The sequence below is a fragment of the Paroedura picta genome, chromosome 8 (genome assembly GCF_049243985.1).
Source record: "Paroedura picta isolate Pp20150507F chromosome 8, Ppicta_v3.0, whole genome shotgun sequence".
NCBI classification, from domain to species: Eukaryota; Metazoa; Chordata; class Lepidosauria; order Squamata; family Gekkonidae; genus Paroedura; species Paroedura picta.
In genome coordinates this window covers 39,533,948-39,553,199 of record NC_135376.1, presented here as the reverse complement: position 1 = coordinate 39,553,199, position 19,252 = coordinate 39,533,948, and the positions used below count along the sequence as shown (strand labels likewise).

The 19,252-nt window shown below is 43.7% G+C and overlaps 1 protein-coding gene across 4 annotated transcripts in view; it reads right to left on the bottom strand.

The window, feature by feature from the left end:
* Nucleotides 1-16,216, bottom strand: part of IGF2BP2 (insulin like growth factor 2 mRNA binding protein 2) — an 81,831-nt gene extending 65,615 nt beyond the window's left edge. The window contains exons 1-2 of one of the 4 annotated variants that reach the window (XM_077349194.1): nt 15,464-16,216; nt 13,882-13,942 (exon numbers count right to left, since the gene is read on the bottom strand). In XM_077349194.1, the coding sequence (XP_077205309.1) occupies nt 13,882-13,916 (35 nt within the window). In that variant the 5' untranslated portion in view covers nt 13,917-13,942; nt 15,464-16,216. Of the gene's footprint in view, nt 1-13,881; nt 13,943-14,447; nt 14,844-15,204 lie in introns of those variants that run through there. The other 3 variants (XM_077349192.1, XM_077349193.1, XM_077349195.1) reach the window with 3 other exon arrangements.
* Between the last annotated feature and the right edge of the window lie 3,036 nt (nt 16,217-19,252).

Below are 19,252 nucleotides of genomic sequence, written 5' to 3'. Positions count from 1 at the left end.
TTAACGTTGAACTCTAAAACAAACTGGAAGCCCATATAGTTGTTTTTAAATATGTCAGGTGCATTCCCATAAGCTATCCTTTGGTAACAATTAGGCTACTTAATTCTGAACCAGATGCAGTTTCCAGGTTGTCTTCAGGGGTAGCCCCATGCAGAGTGCATTACAGTAGCCTAATCACGGGACTATGAAAGTACAGATTAAAGTTGCCAAGTCAGCTACATCTAAAAAAATGGAAGTGTTGGTGTACCCAACAGTTAACAGAAGACACTATTGGCCACTGCTTTAAATAAGGGGTGAGAAGTTGAGACGGGAAATAAACAAGAAATAATGTGTTCCCTTGTAAAAGAAGCATAAATAAGCCACTCACACAGCAATAGTTTTCCTGCACTGTTAGGGAGATCTCCTGCACCTCCAGCAATGGTTTTCTTAAAATGGTAGGGAAGTTTACTGCACCTTCATTTGGGCCCCCAATGCATCTGCAGGTATGTAATACAATGACAAAGCAAAATAGGGTTGTGTGTATTATGTTCATCTACAGGAGGCTAGTTATATAAACCCAAAACCCAATAGGTGAAGTAGAATTCAGCAACCTGAGTCAGAGGCTTATGACTGATTAAATTAAATCACAAAACCAGGATGATGTTGGGCAAAGCTGGCCCCAGGCAAGCAACTTACAACTGCTTTCCCTCTCTCCACAACAGTCGCTCTGTGAGATAGGTGAGGCTGAGAGAGTTCTCAGAGAAACTGCTCTGTAAGAACAGCTTCTAACAGGACTGTGTCTAGCCCAAGGTCACCCAGCTGGCCATATGTGGAGGAATAGGGAATCAAACTTGGCTCCCCAGAGTAGAAGCTACCACTCTTAACCACAATACCAGCAATACACTAATATTTCTACGCAAGCAATGCAAGCTCTACACCTGCCATTCTTTGCAGACAATACTTGGACTGCTGGATCAGCAAAAGTGAGTAGAAGAGATTCTGTTTAAGGACCATTGCCATGCTGCCTGCTACCTTACCTCCCAGGCTCATAAAGACACTTCTTAAACAAATCTACCTCTCTATTCCATGTTCTAACAGGATTCCCTGACTCTATAACTACACGATTAGCTCATGCCACATACCAGCAATGCAAGCATCAAAAACAGAACTCTGAAATTCCCTTCACTCCCTTCTGCATAAAGAACTCAATGAAGTTTGCCAACAGAAGTTGGTCCAGCACGCTGTATCACATAGCTTGGTGTGTTTCCCTGGATCAAATGCTGAAACAATGTTCCAGTCAGTCTTTCAAAGCTGCCCGCTGTGTTATCTCTGACCACATAATCAAATGGAAGTTTATTCAACACACAGAAAACCTAGAAAACATCCTTGTGCTTCATGCTGTCAGAAATGCTCAAAGAAAAAAAAGGTCTCGAAATTCAGTTTCCAGTGGGCTGCCAAGTCTATAAATAGAAAAGAAATAAAGCATCTGGTTCACAACCCAGCATTATCTCACAGTAGCCTGAACATTAGTGGCTACACTGCTCCAGGATCAAGGGTTTCCCTGGAAAAAATTTATCTGCTTACACTAAATGTAACCATGAATTTAGCAAGTTTATAGACAGGAACAGGAATTGTCAGACTAGCAGGATTCTACTTGCATTGTATTTCCTCATTAGGCTGTTTCTATAATCATGCATTTTCAGACAAAGGTCACATAACTGTACTGAGTTCTGAAAGAAATCCCTTCCCAGGGCTGAATTCTAGAGTGGAGACTCACACTCCCCATTATACACCAGTAAGCTTCACCTCTTTAAAACAAGTTGAAAAAGTAAGTTCAACAATCTGCTGGGGACAGGTACAGCTCCTGAGTTTCTGAACAGTTTCAATAATGCTTCTTTTAACTCCCAGATATCATTTTAGTTAGGGCTTCCTCAGATCTATAACTTGATTATAACCTTTATTATTATAACCTTCATGCAGATGATACCACTCTAATAGCAGAAAGTGAAGAGGAACTAAAGATGCCTGTTGATGCTGGTGAAGGCTATGGTATTCCCAGTTGCAATGTATGGCTGCGAAAGTTGGACCATAAGGAAGGCCGAGCGTGAAAGAATTGAGGCTTTTGAACTCTGGTGCTGGAGAAGACTCTTGCGAGTCCCTTGGACTGCAAGGCGAACAAACCGGTCAGTTCTAGAGGAGATCAGCCCTGACTGCTCCTTAGAAGGCCAGATCCTGAAGATGAAACTCAAATACTTTGGCCACCTCATGAGAAGGAAGGACTCCCTGGAGAAGAGCCTAATGCTGGGAGCAATCGAGGGCAAAAGAAGAAGGGGACGACAGAGAATGAGGTGGCTGGATGGAGACACTGAAGCAGTAGGTGCACACTTAAATGGACTCCGGGGAATGGTAGAGGACAGGAAGGCCTGGAGGATCATTGTTCATGAGGTCGCAATGGGTCGGACACGACTTTGCACCTAACAACAACAACAAATTTGTTCCATTTATATTTGTTCCTTTTGTCTCAGTGGGAACAATGAAATTTTGATTGCTGATTTATTTATTGGTACGTTATAGTTAAATAAGCTTGCATATTCTGTAATATCACTGTAGGCATGCTTCCAGATAAAATGCAATTTAATAAGTAGAACTTGCCATTCATTGCTAACCAGAAGCCCCATAATCTGCACTAATAGAAAACCGGATCACAGTGCAGACAGACCAAACTGTTGTTTGTTATTGAGTACTGCTGTTATATCACACTGTTGTTGTTATTAAGTACATGCTGTTGTATCCCTATCAGGGAGAACGGAACCAACAAGGACAACTTGAATCCTACAATGCTAACTAGTTCCAGGACAACAAGCACAAGCCGAGATATAATCAGGTCAGCCAGAAAATTTCTTCCTCATCTACTATGGGCCACTGTACCACCCTGATTTATGCTTTCTGGTCATTTATCCTAGCATCAAACTTATTATAATGTACATGTACATGGTGATGTTAGGGAGATGAGATTAGGTGAGTCTAAAAGTATAGGTATGCACTATACCCAACTGTAAGCAAAGAAGACTGGTGCCTACGCCCAACTGTAAGCAAAGAAGACTGGTGCCTGTTTAAGTTGTTTAATTGATTGTTTATATGCTACTGTCCCTTTAAGACTGCACCACAAGGCATTCTGGGAGAGCAGATGGGGCCAGATTGCCTTACTGAAGTAGTTTTAGTTCTAGCAGTCTTGTAGCTCATGCTTGGTATGTTCTCAAGACAAAAGAGACAGCATTTATTATATTTCCTGCCTTTTGCCCTAATTGGAGTATAATATCTAGGGCATTTACAATCCTAATTTATTGAAGAAACAACAAACTATATATGCTCTTCTTAAGAGCCATTTCTGCCACCTGGAATTTTACTGCATATTTTACAACTGAATTTATTAAATAGGTATGGTACCTATCTTCCTATGGGATGCACTAATTGCTGGTGTATCCTGAATTTGTATCTCACAGTTCCATGACTAAATGTAGCTGTCTAACCAGGACAACACTATCTGCCACTATTGGTTTTGAACATGCATTTTGAAAGTGCATTATGAATTTGCTATATGAAATGTTTAAACTGATGACACTTAAGTAAAAAAAAACTTTGGAAAATGCAGAGCCACCTTGGTAAGGCTGTGGTGCCTATGTGTTCTCTCTTTAGGATGTTCCAGTAGGAAGCTGTCAAACCAACCAAACTGCTCTTTTAAACTTAGGTAAAGGTATCCCCTGTGCAAGCACCAAGTCATGTCTGACCCTTGGGGTGACGCCCACTAGCGTTTTCATGGCAGACTCAATACGGGGTGGTTTGTCAGTGCCTTCACCAGGCATTACCATTTACCCCCCAGCAAGCTGGGTACTCATTTTACCGACCTTGGAAGGATGGAAGGCTGAGTCAACCTTGAGCCAGCTGCTGGGATTGAACTCCCAGCCTCATGGGCAGAGCTTTCAGACTGCATATCTGCTGCCTTACCACTCTGCACCCCAAGAGGCTCTTTTAAACCTGGGGGAATCCAAAAAGCAATTTTGTGGTTTACTGACAGAAAACTACAGGGCCCCCTAATAGTGCTGAGCTTATGGGCCCTTCTGAAATTCTGACAAAACTGCATGTGCTCCACCACAAAATGGCTGCCATGACAGCTGGGGCTAATCAAAATGCATTGGGAGGTTCCATATGACACGCCATTTGATGGAGACAGTCGTGTCCCTGAAGACAAAAAGATGGTACTTTTTGGGCTCTTCAAATTACTTCTTGTTTCAGTGACGTAGAGGAATGCTAGGTAATGGGCTACAGGAAACATGCCTTTAGGTGACATGACAACCAGAGGTGCCATGTTGGGGATCACTGCACTAGAAAATAAATGGTGTGCTACACACAAGTGCCTCTAGAATACACTGCAGAGTATAAACTCTTTGAAATACTGCATAGGACACAAGTGCAGCCATCTTCTCTATGGCCTATAATGCACAGTCCCCGAAACGGCGATTTCGGGTCACATGGAAAACGCGGAGGCGGAAGACGCGAAGCAAACCGCTTACACACGGGATGGGACGCAACAGCGGCAAAACCCAGAGTAACCGATTATGTACGCGGCGACCCCGGCGCCACTTCTGGTTGCGCCCTGGTCGCCCGGAAGCTCCGCTTTCTTCCGCGTTTCGCTAACGTGGCTTTTTCAGCGGCATACACCGAATCTGCAGCCGGTTGCAGTCGGCGCCATGCATTATCGGTGATTTTAGGTGACGCCATTCCACCCCAAATGCGGACCTTCCCCTCCGTGCATAATGGGCCTATGACTGCATTCCAAGTGTGCTTAGGAGTATTTCAAGCAGGATTCCCCTTTATCTCCTTCTGCTATTTCCAGCTGATTAGCCTCTCCTACTTTGCAAGGTTCCACAAAAAACTATTCTTCTTGCTGAAGGTCGTATAACATGTAGAATGGCTTGAGAATATCCCAATGTCACACTCAACTCAAATTCTATTTCAGGACCAGCTCTGTACCTCACCACAAACAATTTCTGAATTCTCCTTTCATCCACTAAAATTATCTATTATAAATTATATGTATGCTTAATATTCTGTATTTGAATCTGGCCTATTTTTTTAAATGACAGTGAACTTCATCCTTTCTTCCTGCCTCAACGTCCCAGGACTGGTTTTGATTCCCACTGCACTAAAGAAGAGGCAGAAGTTTAATTCACTACAAGGCTGCTAATTCATTCAAATAGATGTTTGCAAATATCTAGATTCTTTACTCATTCCCACTTAAATGCAAAGAAAGGATCCTCCAGTAGTGCTCAGGATTAAATATTCTTCGCTCACTCAGGACTCCGGCCAATATCCTACATCAAGTAATTTACTCCAAGAATAGCTGTGGGCTGTCACTGAAATTATTGCCATGTAGTCGGCCGCACTCAAGAACACTTTCAGTTTTCGTATGATTTTCTCTCTCTTTCAAGGATGAAAATGGGAGCATAAAAGCAATTCTCTCAAATGCATCCATGTCCCAAATGTGGCACTATGTACCCTTTAACTATTGATGTCATTCCACAGAAATAGTGACATCAGCACAGAGCCAAGCAGGATTTTAAAGTCTTCACCAGATTCAAAGCAGTAATAAATCCTTGTGCTTCCCCTTTTTTCCTTAGCATGTTCTCATTCAATAGCTTACACCATCAAAGGTCACATCACAACCTTCATTTACAAAGTGTCTGATGTCAGCAAATCTCATTCATAAAATTGCGGTCAGATCACACACTGTTGAAAAGTTCCACAACTCAGAGCGTCTTTTGATAGATTCATATTTAACCGAAAGCATCATTCACAATTCCCTCCAATTAAGAATGACGAACAGCGGCCATAAAGGCTCTCCATTCACTAAAGGAAGCCTGAAATGTGCTGCCCAGAATGAACACAGGGAAAAGAACCATACGACAGCACAACAGGTGCAACCATCCAGAGCACAGCTCTCTTGGAGTGGGGGTGGGCTGAAAGTAAAACAGAGACTATATGAAATATGGGGCTCAGGATCTGCATAACTGTAAACACTACTTTTGCTCAAAACCTAAAGAAAAAGGATATATTTTTTGCCTGCCTAGGACACAGAAATGTGTAATTCATGCTGGGCAAATGTGATTTTTCATCTCTGCCCCAAAGAACAGTCAAGAGGCCATTCCATGACCAGTGCAAAGTAAAAAGACTGCATATCTTTGACTCTTTGGGAGATATAAGCTATTTTCTCCCACCAGTTCTTCCCTAGCCAGGTCTACACAGAAGTGGATGTATGTGGAATAAGGTTGGGTAAAGAGGTGAAGGTGGGGGTAGAAAAATTCAGGGGGAAAGAAAGAATCTTCCATTTTATAATCAAAAATGTTTGCTGCATCTTCTATGTATACCTATAACTTATTTGTATCCTCCTCCACCTAACTCTCCCCCCCACCAGCTGTTTTATATTGTAGGGAGAGAGGAAATAGAGTGGCAAGATTTGCCAACATGTTACTTAAATGTGTGCACGTGTGGGCAAAGCACTGCTTAGGAGCATTGCCCAAGACAACAAGAATGGATGAATGAACAATCCATACTTGAAGATAAAAGGCAGAAATAAAAGGTGAAATCACTGGCACCCATCACCTGCATTTCTGGATTGCACGAAGATCCATTTGCATTTGGAAAACAACCTTCAGTAGGTAGCCTGTTCAACTTCAGGAGATCAGCATCATGACCCCCTAGAGCTCATGAACAATAAGTGTCTCCGCAAGCAGATTACTGTAAAATGGCATGATTAAGCCACAGTCTCATAACTCTAGACAAGACTGAGTCATGCCATTCAAGTTCTCAAGGCTGGCCACATTGCAACTGTGATCACGAATGTTAAATGAACTGGGGTGTTATGAGTGAGAGAGACAGAAACTCAGATAAAAGTAGACTGGGGTGTTTCCATGGACTGAGGAAGAAGGAATACTGGAGACTTTGTGAACTAAGTCACAGAACTGACAGAGACATCTTGCCTTCTCTCAGGACGAGCCAGATTTCTACAAGGGGGAGGGGCTGATGACAAGATCACGTCTCAGATATTAAGGATTACAAATCCTTTTTCAATGGTCAGCCCCTGAATGAGAATACTGAAGAAGGAAGGAGAATCGGCACAAACGCGCCAAGCTTACATCAGGTGCCCAGCAAGTAAGTGTGCTGCTGAAAAGAACCCAGGGTTTAGCCATTTTAACATTCTACACTTTCCTACTCTGTAAAACAAAATCTAGCACAAAGTACTGAACAGCTCTCCTCTGCTTCTTTCTCTCCTTCTGCCATAACTATAGGTGCTTATTGGTGTGGGTTAGGACAAACCCATTTAGTTTTATCAGTTACACGAGCTGCAGTCAGCCATCCTTCTTGAAATCCGAAGTTCAAGTAGCAATGCACTGCAACTTCAGTAGCTCTTAAAGTCTGTGATGACTCTCTCTGGCTTTCTGGCTACAGTTCAAAGTACTTAACCTATAAAGACATAAACAACCTTCTCTGTACATAATCAAGAGATTGCTTCCTCCCATGCGCAATCTTTTCCATTATACAAAAGCACCCTGTTGTCATGCTTTACACACATTGTCCCCACATCCCACATTAGGGATGCTGGAGTAGGAAAAACAGGCATCTCCACTCCCTTATTTGTCATCCTTCTCTGGCACCCACTGTCTTTCTTCTTCCCCTAAATCCCTGCTTTTCCTTCTTTTTCTTCGTTCCTTTGTGTCCACAGCAACTCTCTTACATTAGAAGAGCTCAGAGAAACTTTTCAACAAAGGTTGAAAAGTTGTCAAAAGAATACTTTCTTAGTCACCCATGTGCCAAACCCATGAGGGCATTCATCCAGACAGCCGTTCTTTGACATTCCTCCACAGCTACCCAAAGTTGTATCTTAGGAGTTGCAAAAGCCAGAACTTGGGCATCTTCTAGAAACTCCATCAGACCTTCCTATTTAAAGGGAAATACTAGGGATTTTCTCACTGCACAGACAAAAATGTGAATATTGTATGAAGTTATTTTTTTAACCTTAATGGCTTTACTTCAGATCTTCAAAACAGGTCACCTATAAACCTTGTTAGTCTTCTCCACTTAGTTGCACCTCTCTGCTTCAGGGAAGATCAATGGCAGTTCACGAATTAATTCTTACAGTAGTATAATACAGACCAAACTAGATCATGCTAATGATCAAAACAAGAAACATACTAAACTTTCAAGTAATACTGAATGAAAAATGTGACAAGACTGCCCAAAGGAAGAGCACTCATCAAATTAAGCTTCAGTTCTGTATGTCAGTAGAAAATGGCAGGGCATACATCTGTACTAGCATTCAGAATATTAGAACTATCAGATGCTATATTACATTTTAATATGCCTGTAAAACAGCCCATTGTTCTGAACAGATTTAAAAGGCCAGCCAAATAACTATTAATTAGTTTAGCAACTATGGACAATGTCACATTAAAGGCATGTAACCAGTGCTGTGAACTATATGCATGTATATTTTATTGCTTTTAAAGGTATATCACCCCACTAGACATACTTAAAACATGTATCCAGCTGCCTCAAATCCATTACCAATAGAGATTTCAAATATACGCAACTAGTAATGTCAATATTTTATTTTTATTTTGCAAATTTTTGAGTTAAGGCTTTAATACAGAAAGACAAACCTTTTCAGAATTCCTATTGTGAAAAACTGCCTCTTCAATAATGGATTCTAATTTAGGAGAAAATAGTGACAGATAATACTTAAATAAATTAAACTAGTTTGGGTCAATTAATTTATTTCAATTTTATCATATGGATGTGGTCTACTCTGTTGAAGGTAAGAGAGGAAAAGAACAAGCTGAACTAGAATGGAACTGATCACTAGTAACAGAAATATACTCTTCTGGGCTAAGAGCAGGAATTTAAGTTTAGAAATTAATAGAACTTCTGTTTATATTTTATATTGCATTGTCACATTTAAAAGACAGGCAGCTAAAATTATGTGTGGTCTTTTCCCTGCATTAATAACCCTTGATTCCACCTTCTCCCACTAGAATACTAAAGAATTATTTCTATCAGAACATTCTCAACCTTTCCACAGCTCCCTGGACCCTCATGCTTTTGTGATGCTTTATATCCACTAACCACCATAAAGTGACTCATAGAAACAACATAATCCAGACCAGAGATTCCAGCCACTCTTGGAGAACCACTTTATAGTTGCAAAAAGTCATTTATCAGATGGGAACAGTGAGTGAGTCAACATCTTACAATCAAACAGAAGTTACTATCATAATAAAATGTGTATTCTTTCCTCTGAAAGCAGTTTTCATTTGCACCAGTAATTCTATACTTAAAATTTTCTTGCTAATATTTTTCTACTGGTTTATTTTTTGATGGGTGTAAAACAGTTTGTTAAATGATATTTTATACTGGCAAAATGACATCTATCATCTGATGTTTTACGAATATGAAAAAGATACTTGTTTCATATAATAATATTTAAGACCAGATCACACAAATGCCTTGCCTTCATTGCACAAGGATCTATCCTGTACTCACAGAAATATACTTTCCCCCAATCTTAAACAGAGTTATACCTATTCTGTTGATGTCAATTGAGTTATAGGGGTGTAACTCTTCTTAAGGTGGTATTATAAGTCACTTTATTGAATGAAATTATCAGACTTGGGAGGAACTCTTTTTAATATTAAAGTATTTTATTTTCATCTGTAGCTACAAATTCGGTAAAAAACAAATTAAATGTTTCTGTTTAGTTACAGTCAATGACTTTCTAATTATGTTTGTTGTCCTGCATTGTTAATATTTTTCAAATAAACTATAGCTGAATTTTATACTAATTGCACAAATTATTTGCTACATTTTCATGTTTCTAACCTCTTTATATAAACAAACACAGATTTGGAGAAGAAAGCCTGTCAACAATGTACTATAGGAAAGGATAATACGATATAACATAAGCTTTCTATGCAGAGTATGTACTTAAACCAAAATCAATATTTTAAAGTAAAACACTTGTGTAAACTGTTTAATTCCATTAATAATTTTATATGCAATCGTCCAAATTGAACACAATTTCTTAAACAGACTGCATTAGTTCTTCACCAATCAAATCTTTCTTTTTCATCTACATTTTAAGTGAATAATGGAAACAAATATTTCACACAAAATTGGCCTTTTGCATTGTGACAGATAACAAAATAAATGTAAATAGGAGATCCTTCTTAAACATTCTTTCAGAATAAATCATTTGCATCACAAGACTGAAATTTGTAGACATTTAACTCATGAAAGACGTAATAGCCTTTTGTCTGCAAGTATCTTTGGCTGTATGACCCGTCTCCCCCGCCCCCTCCCACACACACACACACACACACTTGCATTGCCATGTGGTGGCAACCATTTTCAAAGCTACCTCTGTCTGCTTCCTCTACATACTTGCTACAGAAAGGCATTCCAGATAGGAAGTAAACCTTTACATTCTTCCAAACCCTCTCTCCATATGAAAATCATAAATAGTAGGAGCTTCATATACACCAAGACAGTGCTCCAAAGCCACTTAAAGCAACATACAAGCAATTTACAAATTCTTAAACATGCGTAAGTAGAAATGTGTCTTAATGACTTCACTCTGCTCCTCATTTTCTGTAAAACTCAGCTTTAGATGTAGAAGTGAGCTCTGTTTTACCAAAAGCTGAATACTGAAATCAATGATGTTATTCTTTAAGATGAGATAGGAATTCTGTTTTATTTTGCTACCACAGACTAACACAACTACCCCTTTGGAAATGATCAGGGGATCAGCTGTGAATTGCAGCAAAATACAACAGTGTCCTGTGTCACCTTAAAGGCTAACACATTTATCATGACATAAGCTTTTGAAGATGCAGCTAATGAATTTTATGAATATCATGAAAGCATATTCTACAAAACGTCTGTTAGCATTTGAGGTATCACAGCAAAATTGGGGGGTTTGTTTTTCTCATTTTAACGGAACATACTCCCAAATATAAATGGACTGCAACCTTAAGAACATTTAGTAACACTTTCTATTAAATTCAAACTAAATTTACTTCCAACTTTTCTGTGGTAATTAATGTACCTGTAAAATATTACTGAAAGTGTAACATGAGTGATTTGTAGCCTGCAATGGATTGCAAAACAAATCTCTTTCAAGAGTATATGTCTATACATTTTACACCCTTGGATTTACACATAAAATAACTCCTCACTATAAATCTGAAACCAAAGAGGCTACTATTCTGTAAAGGTATACAGAAACACCCCACTCAGATTGACAGGAATGTTCAGCCAGCAAATGGTACTGGCCTGGATTCTTATCCATTAATGATCCATTAACACAAATCTTGATTTTACTTAATTTATGGAAATGTTATTGAACTTCTGAAAATCCAACTTCAAACACTGTAATAGTTCTATCCCACGACACAAATTCAGTATGCTTAAACAACAAAAACCAATGATTCAAAAGCCAGACCAAACTTTCTTATCTTTAATCCAAAAATACCAATGTGTTATAATAATATATTGATTATTTAGTTTATTTATTTACATTATTTAGAGTCTGCCTTTCTCACATGAACGCAGGGTAGATTACGCAAGTCAGTATCATCAACAAAATGGGATATTCAATAACCAATGCATTAGGATACTTGAAGACTCAAAACCACCAGAAACAACAGGAGCATATTGTAAGTGTTAATATGAGATACTGTAGTACAGGAATTTCAAAATGGGATCCCATTTACAATGTCTTGTGACTTGAACCCAGCAGTGGAAGGGGTTTATCCCATGGGTTTCTTTGACAGGAAGAGTATCCAGTATAGCCAAAAGTTATTAATTTCTTCCTCCACTTCTACCCCAGCACCTGTTTCAAATGGCAGCACAACATCAACCTCCTCACGAGACTGGAAGGACAAGTCATATCAGTTGACATCATCACACATAGGAAGCATCCTCTCCAAAAGACATGGAATAAAGTGGACTCAGAATTACTGGCCACTTGATTAAAAAAATGTGCTTGCAATCATGTTTTGCGGCAAAGCAATCCGAATAAGCATATTTGATGACTACAGTAGCAGGACCCAGCTTCAAGGAAGCCATGCATTACCTATGTTTCTGCCACTTCTCTATGAAAACTCAGTGTTTACGAGTGTTTCCTTCACAAAACAATAATTGTATGAGCTAGGATTTATGAACAGGAGCTATAAGAATATGCATTTAAAATGCTACAGAAGTTATTCACAGAATCATTACATGAAAGTAAAATCAACTAAATTAAGTGGAGCTCATTCAATACATGAAAAAGGGTTCAAAGACTGAAAAAAGAAGTCAAGCATTGCTGAAAACAGGTTTCTTTTTTCCTTATCTGGTACCTGTTTCATGGAATCTCAGAATGGCATCCATTTCCTGGGTACTTCTCATGTTCAGAAATTACTCATACAAATTATCTATGTGACCAAGTTCTGGGCTGGCATCACTTTTTTTTGTGCATACTCACAATTCTCACCATGTGATTTCGTTTCTAATGCTAATGCTTACACTTTTTTTTAACTATAAAAATGAGAAAGCATCACATCTGTGAGAAATTTTATATTTGCACAATTCATACATTTTCAAACCTGCATTTTCAATTTCAGTTTTTATATTATGTGGCGGTGCACCAGGAGAAATTAAGATACAGATGCTTGTTCTGAAATTTTGTTTTTTAACTGTTTTTAAAGCAAACCAGTTATTAAGAGCGCGACTTTTGTAGCAATAATTGATTTTAGTGTCAGTGTTTTCCCAGTAAACTACACAAAACATGCAATACCACTTGTGATAAAGAATTATTTTCAAAGTTCAAAACAACAACTAATCAACAACACCCTCTCCACCCATTATGCAGGAAAATAGGCTGCAGCAGAGTGCATGAGTTTGTGTTCTGTAAACTGGGTTAAACAGCTGTGGTGGTAAAATAACCGTTGTTCATGCTGCGATACTCATAAAGTACATCGGTATTCTACAGATCAAAAACATTACAGTTGCTGCCTTATAACCTGAAATATCACAAAATGTTGTTTTTAATCTGCTTGGCATGGAGTGATAAGAAGAAGCACATGATAAAATAGCACAACAGTAAGAATAAAGACAAACTGGGAAACAACAGGTTCTCTCCATATAAATTGTGCCATACTGCACCCATGCAGAAGCACGCCAAAAGAGACATACATACTACACAGCAATCTCACTTTGCCAAAATTTCAGAACTGTGACCTATACAAGACTTTAGTAAAGTTGTGGCTTTCAACAATTCTTTAGTGCTCAAGATAAACATAACTGGTTCTGTAGAGAGTCCTATCAAAGGGACCTTTTGCTTATCACAGTGGGAAAATTAAAAGAACTTGCTTGGAAACTCTAGCTGAAATTCAAGCCGCAATCCTAGGACAACTTACTTGTATGTAAGCCCCTTCCCCTGCCCCCAATCAGTAAGGGTCTTGCTTCCAAGCAGATGTGTTAAGGGTCAGGCTATAGTTGTTTGAACATCACAGCACCATTAACACACCATGATATATCAAAGGAATAATAAAGTTACTGCTCTCAAAAACAGTACCTCACAACCAGATCTATACAAGGATAAACACTGACTTTAAAAGGGAAAGGAAAAGAAGAAAGGAACAGACTGAAAAACAACTCACATAGTGGTAGGTGACAACAGTAAACTGCAACTACTCAACTATGTAGTGCAACGTAAACTTGAGTGAGTGACGCAGTCCCCCCCCCCTCTCCTGGTAGCTGACCAATCAATCCACTATAGTGAAGCAGAAGAACAGCCAGGTCTTTTACCTTAGCTTTTTAGGGACGGAGTAATCCACTTCCATGACTTTGCCATGTAATTCCGCTTTACCTTCAAAACAAAGCGGGGGGGAGGGGGGGAGAAATCAGTTTCATCTTTCAAAATTGTGCAAGACAAAGAAATGAAACTCTGCTAGAGTGATATAGTGGTCCACTCTGAGTTATTCAGAGCAGGCAGCAAAGGGAGGGGGGCAGTATGATGGGGCAGCAGCCACAGCTCCATGGTGAGGTAGGATGAGAAAGAAGTCCAGGTCAAGGGGGAAGGTCTTTTGGCTCCTTTCTAGTGTCCAAAGGAAGGGCCTTTGCCTTACCTCTGAGGTAAACTTCTCTTCTGTCTGCCTGACCTAAGAGGGGGGGCATTCACATGAACACCCCAAAGTAAGGACCACTCCGGGGGGGGGGTCCAAAAGGGCCTGGGGAACCCACCCCAAGCACAGCTCTCTCCTCCTCAAGTGAATGTCACCGAAGAGTCAAGAAGGGGCACTCGTGCTCCGCGAGGGGCTGCTGGCCGGCTTGGCCACGCTCGCCTTGCCCGAGCTCCAGCCCCTCAGCCTCACCCGTCCCCGGAGGAAACAGCTCGGCGGCGCGCATCAGCCACGGGCCATCCGGGTAGATCCGACTGGCCCTTCCCCGCGGCTTTCCGCCCGGCCCGTTGGGTCGCGGTGGCCGGGCTCCCTCCCTCCCGGCGCCAGCCCGGGCTCCCCTCCGGCGGCCGGGGCCTTGGCTCAGCTGGCTTGTGGCGCGGCCGGCCGGCTCCAGGGCTGCGCGGCGCCCCGGGCCCCCGGGCACGTCTCGGACCCGTTGCTCCGGGCCCCCGTCGAGTTGGGACTGGGCACCTCGTAGAAAGGTGGCCGAAAGCGAGCGGGTGCCGAGAGAGCTGGCAGGAGCCGTCCCCCGCGCCCGGGAGCCGCTCAATAAAATCGGAGAAAAAAATCAGCGAAAAATCCCTCCCTCGCCCGCCGGGCCGCCCGGGCGCCTGCTGGAGCGCAGCACGCTGGGCAAAACGGGAAGAGGCGCACGAGGCGCGGGCACCGGCTCCGGGGTTCCGGCGGCGGCGCAGCCCGGGGAGAGGCACCCAGGACGCCCACCCCGGCCCCGAGCAGGGCACAACTCTCCCCCCCCCCCCCGCGCAGGGAGACGAAAGGGGACCTCCCGCGATCCCCCCCCCCGGCAGGGGTTCCCTCCGCGCCCGTCGCTGGCGGGCTCCACGGGGCCTCCCCCAGCCCGAGAGAGGAAACGCCGGGGGGGGGGGGCAGCTGTCCGGGATCCCCGCACGCCCCCTGGCCGGTGCCGAGCGCCGCGCTCCCGGCTTACCGGAGAGGGTCTCGATGGCGCGGATGGCCCAGTTCTGGTCCGGGTAGTCCACGAAGGCGTAGCCGGACTTGAGCAGGACCTGCCCGGTGAGCGGCAGCTTCCTGTCCCCGAAGAGCTGCCGGAGCTCCTCGGCAGTCACGGCCGGGCTCAGGTTGCCGATGTAGAGCTTGTTCATCGTCCGCCTCTTCGGGAGGGGGGGAGGGACGGAGGGAACCCAAGGCCGCGGCCGCCCCCTCCTGCTTGCCTGCCGCCCACCTACCTCGGTCGCCCCAAGTGGGCCAGCACCACCTCCGCGCCCGCCGGCCCGGCCCAGCCCTGCCCAACCCAGCCCAGCCCGCTCGTCGAGCTGCTCGCAACAGCGCCCCGCAGCCGGGCGGGCAGCGAGGGAGCGGGCGGGCGAGCGGGCGGAGCCCAACCCAGCCCCGCGCGGATCCTCCCTCGAGGTCCGGGCCGCTGGTTCCCGCCTCCCTCGCCCGGGACGGGCTGGAGGTGGCAGCGCTGCTTGCTGCGGCAGACCTGCCTGGCCGGGGCGCCGACGGATGCAGTGGCGGGCGGATGGACGGGGCCGGAGTGCCGAGCAAGCGACCGGCCAGGAGCACGTGGCCGAGTGCCGACGCGGGGGTCTCGCCTGCCCCTGCCCCTCCGCCGCGCTTGCCCCGGGCGACCCTTGGCCCTCCCTCAGGAAATCCTGCCCCACTCCCCCAGCCGCGCCCTCGGACCACCCTTTCCTGGAGCTGCCGGGGAGGGCACCGGAGGGGGGAGCGCTGCCTTCCGGAGAGAGGGGGCCCGAGGGGAAGAGGAGGAAGGGGCGGCGCGCCGTCCTCACGAGCAACTTCGTAGCACGTGCGGGCCCGGGTCGGCTTTGACGTGCCCGCGAGTTGTGCGCCCGAATACGGCTCACCCCGGCGTCCCCCTCCCGGTTGAGTTTCTCCGTGCAGAATTTCTGGACTCAACTTTTCGAATGGCCCCTCCTCTGCCGCCGGCTGGGTTTTATTGCCCTTTCCCGTCTTCCTCTTCGCCCGCCATTCGCCTGTCGGAAAAGGCGATGGACCCCGGGACTCTGCAGCCCGCCTGCTTCCTCATTCACCCTCCCGTGGATCTCGATCCTGAGCACAGGGACTGGGAAAGAAAATCCATTCCCCTCAGTTATGTTATAGAGGAGTGGGGGGGGGGGGGGTCAGTGAAACCGAAATAGCAAGTGGATCTCGGAGCTGACGGTGACCCCCATAGGACTGGGCGATTTCATCCCTCGGAGAGGTTCGTCAAGCTACCGTCCAGTCCGCAAATGTATGGTGAGGGAATTTAAATTGACGTCACTGAAGCGCATGTCTCTTGAAATCCCAGACCGTCGGGGGTCGTCGAGGGTGCCTCTGGAGAGAAGCGAAGCCCGGCTGGAAACGGCCCTCCGCAGTTCGCCCGGAGAGGGGCTCGTTGCTCTGGCTCTGACGAGATCCCCCCCCGGCCAGTTTCTGAAGCCCACTTTCGAGCATACTCGACGCACTGTCGGGTTTGCTAGTCTATCGCCCAGAAGTGGCTCTAGACAGGAGAGCGACTCTTCGCTCCGGGTGGGGATGTCGACCAACGGGTGCGCTGCCGCCTCGCTCTGTTCTTCTCGACGTACATTGCGGTTCTGAGAGGAGCGGCTGGCATTCTCCGCCGGGAGACCCTGCGCTAGCAGGTACTTTGGAGAGCGAAATGCCTGCCTCTCCTAGGCCAGGGGCCCGATGCTCCGGAAACTTTTTCTGCGCAAGCTCCGTAAGATGCCGAGCCGGTATGCGCGGCCAGCATGTTTCCTGCATCTGCCTGGTGGGCGCTGGGTGACACGGATGGTCCCCAAGGGGCAGGGGGGGGGGGATACCGTGATTCGATGCTGAATCTGGTGGGTGGTGCCTGGATCCAGGCTAAAAACTAGAAAGGTGGTCATCTGCTGGAGTATCCTTTAGGAACCTTTCCTGGTCGTTTCAGCAGTTTTTCGCCTGGAGAAAGGCAAAGAGGATCACCTGGGGGAGCCATCACTGATTTTCTAGTGCATCTAGTGCATTGAAAAACACTTCCCCCCCCCCATCCACCTTATCAGCCTTGCACCCTCCAGTAGTTTGAAGAAACAAGAAACAACGCAGAAGAGACAAAGATGTCTGAAAGTTAATACCAGTGATAAAACCAAAAGCAAGACAATAATAATTTTAGTGTTCACTTTACTTTATCTGCCAGCTCATCAACAATATGATTTCATTTATTTGCAGCTGCCTTTCCTGCCTAATATAAAACAGAATTTTGTGTGTGTGTTTGCACTAAAGCATCCAAGTCCTCTTTGAGTTATCAAACACCTTCATTCACTGTAACTGATGGGAAAGGTTATAGCTTACTTTTTTTAAAAAAGGCAAATCTCTAAGGTGGCTGTATAACTTAAAAAAAATCTTTTTTCTTCTTCAGATAAAGCTACCCATCTGGAAGCTGTAGTACTGAGGCAGTGGGGGAAATAAACACAGATACTGCATGGTTGGAAGACTTCATTTCTTGGGGGATCAGAAACTTGCTGGAAGGCAGCTAGAGATAATTAAAATGATAGCTTATAGGCCCCCTTATAACCCACACTTTTCAATACACAGTCCTACCATTTGGTAGGCATTACCACCTTGTACCCAGGTTGGTGGCTCCCCTAACACCAACAGTGTCATTGGGTGCAAATCCAACTCTCCAGAAAGTATTTACCAGAATGTAGCAACAATGTGGAAACGTTTCTGGAGTTTTGTACACCAGAGCAAATCAATAAAGGTAGCTGAATTAGTTTTAACTGGTTACATTTATTATGTATTAATATCATTATAATTTAATTATACACAATTTAAATTACAATTTATAAAGGATGTTCAGCTATCCCCAGGGTTTTTTGCATGCATTGGTACTGGCTGAATGGTTTTACTTTTTACAGAGCAACTTCAAAGTACCCTGTATGCAATGTCTTCATAAACACAAGGAGCCAGAAATGTACTATTTTGATGCATGAGGTAAAAATTCAGGGGTGTGGCCCTTGATTCCACAAGCAAATGACTTTAGCCATTTGGAAAACTAAGATTGATGGCTTTGACTATTCTCTTTCAATCTTAGCCCTTTTCACAGGGAAAAGACAAACATTTGTACTAGATTGATAGACAGATATATCTATAGATTCTTGAGGTATCTTAAAGATTAACTTATTCTGCATGGCATACGTTTTTATAAACTTATCAGATGTATATGATGGACTGGACTCTATGCTACAGTTTTTGAGATGATTAAACAGGTTCCACCTCTGGAATTTTTTACACAGGGATGTTGAAAGGATAAAATGCTACTCTGGATTTTTGGGGGATGCTTGTATACAGGGATAAGACACAAACCTCTCAATGGCAGGTGGCTAGAGAGGGGAAAGGGAGAAAATCTCCACACAGAGTGTCCTACTATCCCCGTCACAAAATCTTGACTCCAGAGTTGAAGCCTGAGTAATTCTGCAGCCAGGGTAAAGATTCTGAACGTTTAATATTTAACACAACTTAGCAACTAATTAAAATATCAAATTGATACAAAGTCTGGTAAATCGTATTTAACCCATCTCACATTGTAATTGGTCTCTTGCATTGATGTTTGTTTGTTCTATGGAGACTCAGTGACCATTACAGCAATGGGTTTGATTTGCCGATAGAACCTCAGTAGGACCTTTGGATGCACAATTGATGCTAAGTCGCCTTTTAGTATTGAATCGCTACTGAATGGTGATAATAGCTTCCATTGGGCAGCTGTGTTGGTCTGAAATAGCAGGGCAAAGTTCGAGTCCAGGTGCATCTTTAAGACCCACAAAATTTTATTCAAGGTCTAAACGTCCATGTGCACACACATACTTCTATAGAGACACTGAAATGGAAGTTACCAGTCCATACATAAATGTAGGTGAGCAACAAATTAGCATACATAATGATTTTTAACAGATGCAAGGACCAAACTGGAATAACAAGTTTAGTTCATAAGGTCACAATTTGTTTGTGTTTAATTCCAGGGGTGGGGGGCACAG